This window comes from Myotis brandtii, unplaced genomic scaffold (genome assembly GCF_000412655.1).
Source record: "Myotis brandtii unplaced genomic scaffold, ASM41265v1 scaffold654, whole genome shotgun sequence".
Lineage (NCBI taxonomy): Eukaryota > Metazoa > Chordata > Mammalia > Chiroptera > Vespertilionidae > Myotis > Myotis brandtii.
The window spans coordinates 1,449,344-1,455,343 of NW_005370538.1; the positions used below are offsets into that span (position 1 = coordinate 1,449,344).

General features: G+C 38.6%; 1 protein-coding gene across 1 annotated transcript in view; it reads right to left on the reverse strand.

Moving 5' to 3' along the window:
• The window catches only part of ATP11C (ATPase, class VI, type 11C), a 130,762-nt gene that overhangs the window by 58,686 nt on the left and 66,076 nt on the right, over positions 1–6,000 (reverse strand). Inside the window, exons 14-15 of the mRNA XM_014528816.1 lie at positions 968–1,129; positions 188–339 (exon numbers count right to left, since the gene is read on the reverse strand). Coding sequence (XP_014384302.1) covers positions 188–339; positions 968–1,129 — 314 coding nt within the window. The remainder of the gene's footprint in view (positions 1–187; positions 340–967; positions 1,130–6,000) is intronic.

Here is a 6,000-nt window from a genome sequence, read left to right on the forward strand (position 1 = left end):
AACTTATCTCAGGGTTTTAAAACAGCTGTATTGAGGTATAACTGATATATGAAGAACTCCACATATTTAATGTATGCAATTTGATGAGTTTGGACACATGCAAACACCTGTGATACTAAAATACTGTATTGTTAACTATAGGTATGACACTCTAGAGCAGACCTCTAGAATGCATTCATGTGCTTACTTTTTAGCTCCTTTCACCAAAGCTATTTCATCTGGTGAAGAGGCCACATAGGTTAATTCAGCTGATTCTGTAGCTCCATCAACAGCATCATTTACTTTAATTTCTACAGTATGGCATAAACACAAGGCACGCAGAAAGAGCTCTTCTCGATTCTGTTAAACAGTAACAATAAAAAATGACTATTATTTTCACCTTGATCACTTGGTAACTAGTCCATGAACAGAGTTAGCAGAAATTTATAAATTCTTAATACTCGGCTGAGCTATATATCTTCCTAGTTCCTAACAACATTCCTGGTTCTCAGCTCACATACCGTAGGGGCTGTGTTAACTCATTCAGGTTAGTGTAGCGCTACCTAATACCCAAGGGGGTGACTTTTTCTTGCCTGAAAGAGTTCATTCAGTATCTAATTCACAATCTGGCAATAGCTCAGGCACAGGGAGACTCTGGTTCATTTACTGCCTAGACACTCCAGGGACTAAAATGATTTGAATTAGATATCATTCTCGGAAGAGCTCATATCTTAAAGACAAAGCACAAAAAATTTATGATCACACAGACAGGGAGGTGAAATTTTACCCAATGCAATTTCCCATAATTTTCTCTACTTGTTTACAAATTCCAGAGGTGTTAGTAAAACAAGAAAGGTGAAATGAGAGAAGAAACAAATGGTTATTCAAAAGTCTGTCATAAGCTAAAATTCATTTCTACTATGCAGGGTTAACACATGGATACATAGATTGATTTCTCAAAGTAAAATGGCAATGTAGAAAATGCCACCTTATCTGCTTTATCAAAATATGTTAAAGGTCCATCAGTTTGAGAGAGTCCATCAGTTTCCTGAGTTACACCTTTATACTTGTGCCCATCTATGCAGCATTCAATGAATTCCATGCTGTTTTCAGTGAGTGTTCCAGTTTTATCTGTAAATACATAGTCCACCTAAAAACAAGGACATAAACATACATTTTAACTTTGTTCAGTGTGATTAATGTTTAGTTGGGTGTAAGGCAGAGCAATTTTCTCACCCATAGAAAATATCTTTTCTAAGACTTCTTGTCAAATATAAGGTAATTACAGAAGCAATATTATCAAATGAATGAGAAACAAGAGTATTTTCAAGACACTGAAACAGTATCACATTTCTAAAGAAGACCTATTATAATATAGAAGATTAATAGGAAGGAAGAATGTGGCTATTTTATCAAAGTAAGGACCCTTCAATTTAACACCTAGCCTTTTTTATGTAAAGAAGTTACCAGTAAGTACATAAGAGCCCTGGCTGGTGTGCTCAGTAGTTAGAACATTGACCCGTGCACCTCAGGGCTGCGGGTTAAATTCCTGGTCAAGGGCAAGTACCTCAGTTGCAGGTTTGATCCCGGGTCCCAATCAATGTGTCTCTCACATCGATGTTTCTCTCTCTCTCCTTCCCCCTTTATCCCTCCCTTCCATTCTCTCTAAAAAGCAATGGAAAAAATATTATCCAGTGAGGATTAAAAAGAAAAAGAAATTACGTAAAAAGATCAATTTTCCAAGTGGGAAACAAGAATATACTGACCACTTATTTTATGTGCATACAGGCGCAAACACATACAAATATATAAATGATAGGAACCTAAACTAACTGGGATATAATAAAATCTTTCCTTAAAAAATAAAATATTCTATAAATATATTGGATTGAAGTGAAATGCATTGTTTCATATAATGCACATAAGAATTACAGAATATAGATGGTACACAGTAAGTCAATAATGATCAAAACCAATTTTAAATATTTTCAGATATGTCTCAAAAAAGGTTCCAAACTTAAAAAAGCAGTTTTATGATAGGCTAAAGTATAAGCATACTTTCATAAATAATGGAAAAATAATTTATGAAGTAAATTTTCCATGTAAAATAAGCCATTTTGAGCATTTCCATTTTATCTCAGTTTTTATCTTCTATTTATAACATCTGGCTTTTGGAAACCCACAATTTTATCTCCTTTTGGCAATTTATGCTTAAATAGTTAAAATTATGGGCTGACAGGAACAAGCAATAAGCACAAGATTAAGTTTTCTATTATGTAAGGCAGAAAGAGATGAACTCCAGCAACAGTTGCTCTCTAATTATTTTTCAAAGCTTTTCCCAGTAGCAGCATGGTACAAATATGTCCTTCTAATTTTCCTTTTTGTCCTCTTAGCTGGCCAAGTTTGAATTCTCTCTTTAAATTAATCCAAGTGGTATTATTCCTGTGTTGTTAGAGTTTTTCTAGTTAAATGAAAATCTATGGGGCTTTATTTTCTGGTCAAAATTATTAACCTTCATTTCCCCTAAAGGTTGTCCTGTGTTGTAGCATCTCCTGGACTAGGGTGGGAATTAATCCATTAAGAAATCTTTTATGAAGCATAACCAATGGACATAAGACACTGGGGGGTAGGGGAGGCCAGGGGATTGTCAAGGGCGGGGAAAAAAAGGACACATATGTAATACCCCTTGTAATACTTAAAGCAATAAAAAAATTAAAAAAAAAGAAATCTTTTATGAGTGTCAAAGGTGGTAGTTTTAAAAATATAAAATACAATTGTTTGCCGATATACTAATAGGTTGTGTAGTATGGCTCTGCATACAATTATTCTCACAGGTATAGACAAACAAACTATACCCTAATACAGTAATTATCAAACTGTAGTATCGATCACACTTACTTGGAGGGCTCACTGAAACTCAGATTGTGGGCTCTATCCCCAAAGTTTCTAATTCAGTAGCTCTGGGGCAGGGTCAATTAATGTGAATTTATAGTAATTTATCAAGTGATGTTAATGCTGCTGGTTCCTGGATCCTACTTTGAGAATCACTGATCTAATATATGCCCTATACTCAGGAAAGGGGGAGGAGAGGATTGGCTGTTATTAAAAAGTATGTATTCTCATATTTAAGGGAGAGAGGGCTAAAGAGTGAGAGCCTGCTGCTTGCCTGACTCTCAACAGCCTCTTCCTCTTTAATGGTGGGTTTAAAACAGATAAAAAAAGGCCCCACTCTATCAATAAGTTCAAACCGATCTCATTATGGATAGAAGACCTAAAGTGAGATAGGTGTTCTAATGTAGAAAGAACCCTGAACTTAAGGTTGAACACACAAAATTGCCTATTTCATAGTTCAAAATTGGTCAACAATGTTCATATCAATCAACGTAATGGAACACGTGGAATGGAGTCTTGGCTCCAGCACCTACTAACTTTGTGACCTTGGGGAAAATCTCTTAATCTCTCTGAACTTTATATATGAACCTTAAATAACTAAATTTGCTGCACAAGGCTGTAAAAATTACAAAATAAAGCTCAGCAATAAGTATGTTTGTAAACTATGATGTGCTATATAGATGTAGATTGCCATTGCTGTTGACTTGAGCATAATTACACAGTACCTGACTTTTTCCATCATCCCACATTCCCTAATTTTTCTGAATTATCATGATCACAGTGATATGTGTATTTCCCCAACTAAATGGTGAAAAACTTGAGGGTTTCTTGTTTACTTTATAATAGTAACCTCAGTAGCAAGAATATATCCTACATACAAGGAAGTTCAATACATACCACTGGACTAACCTGTTGGAATCAGAATATACTCAGACACAACATTAAGCATAGCTACAAGACTGGGAGGGGATATAAAGAAGGAGGCTATCCCCACGGTTTTGTTTTGTTTCTTCAAGAAAGGTAGAAACCATTTGGTTGTCTAAAAGACTGATGTCTTATCAAAAGACCCCATCCATTTCCAACTGAACTGAGTGAGCAGTCTACTTTTCTTTGTTTCTCAAGTCAAACACTGTCCTAAACATATCTTCCCATTTTAAAAAACACCATGTAGGTCATTTCAAAAGAGTGTAAGCAAGTGTTTGCAATGCCATTGATATTTAAGGGAGAGAAAGGGCTAAATGACACTATTTTTAGCAACATAAAAGCCCTATGTATCTTAAATTATGACTCATCAAAGAGGAAACTGGTTATATTTCATTTTGTGTATACCATTCCATTGAAAGCTAAATGACCTAAGAAACTATTTCAAGACTTATTTGCATTTTCATTCGGGTAGTTTCTACATATATAACCTGACAATGATGGCAAGTTTGTTGTTCTCTATATAAATTGAGGTAGTGGTCTGGTTATATTAACTAAATGAAAATCACACCCAAAAAAACAGGTTTTGGTTGGATAAAGAAGTAGTGGATGAAATGAAGACTGTAGTTTCTTCACACTGATCAAATTTACCAGATCATTCCCCAAATCCCCACTTAACTTTCTGCAGTGTGAATTCAGTCTAAATGATAGGGATTACATTCCCATAGGTAACATAGGATCTGCTGAAGTGCAGATCTGAAAAGACATGAGTCTCATCAAGTGGAACATGGCCTGGATATCTTGCCTGTCTCTGGTGAGCATTAAGTATCTCATGTGGAAGGTTGTATGCTTTACTTGTAGTAGCCTGTGGCTAGCTAGCCAAGTTCATCTTTGGGTAGGTTAATCTACACAGCCAGGCACTGGATCTACTCAACTAAATCACCTGTCAGGGAAATGTTCAGCAGATGTGGCTTAATTTTTGTAACTTAATGTTTTTCATGCAAAAATGCTGCAAATTTATGCCTTTTATAGGGACTAGAGTAGTTCTACTCATATAGTTCTGGCCCTGAATGAAAAATTCTAGTTTAAAAAGGCCAAGGTCAGCTGTCTCAGCTGAACTCACAAAAGAAATCTTCTGAGGAGAGACAAAATGGCAGCGGTATAGACGGACGTGTCCCGTGCCCTGTCCCGGAGCAGATAAGGTGAGCAGCTGAAACGGGTAACATAGCCCGAATTGGCAGAGGAGAGTCAGCTGGGAGACAGTTTGCAGCCGGGAAAGGCAGAGGACTCCAGGAGAAAGGGGACTGTTGGAGACTGCGGCTGAAAACTCTCCCAGAACGGCTGGCTCAGCCGCGAGGTCCGCACCATCTTGAGTGGCTGATTTCGGAAGCGTATACATCCAGAGACCCTGCAAACACGGCATCCAGGGATCAGCTACTAACCCAGGAACACCGGATCTCAAGCAGCGCGAGTACGTGGACTCAGACAAGCCCTGCTCCTCCTCACGGAAAGGTCAGATTTCGCCTAGATAAAGGTGCGGTTTGCAATGCAGATCTGGAGAGAGGAACGCACATGGGGGAAGTCGTCACCCCACAAAGTCCGCGGCCGTTGGGGCCAGCGTGATCCGCGAGTGTGGAAGGGGTCCCGAAGGGCTGCTGGCAGAAGGGAACTCTAAAAATAAGCCCATAGCTGGACTGGGTGCAAAAAGGCAGCCTCGGACTTTGCCAGTGTGCCGGCTGCTTAGTGCCAGGGGAGAGAGGACGTACGGAAGAGACTGCGCACACAGCTGGACTGTGGAGGGGTGCGAATACACGCAACTTCTCAGGCTCTTTTTTTTTTCTCCCCCTTAAATCTTTGCGTTTGATTAAGACCCAATACATAGGATCGCCCAATTAAGGTCAATCACAGAGACTGCAGGGGAAAGTTGTTTTTGTGGAACTTGGGAATCAGAGCGGGGAGTAACAACCAAAGAACCAGCTCTGGGGCAGTCGACTCTCCCAAACCAGTATTAAGTGCGATCGGGAAAACAAAACCTAACTACTGGCTAGAGAGAACATATAACCTCGGAGATCAATCCAGAAATACTGCCACCCAGGGGCTGAACCACAAACTGACTCTTCTGTAAACACAAATAAAAGCAGTCTGGGAAACAGATACTGCCTGCTTTAAAATCAGGACTGTGGTTTACAACATGGAGGAACAGTGTAT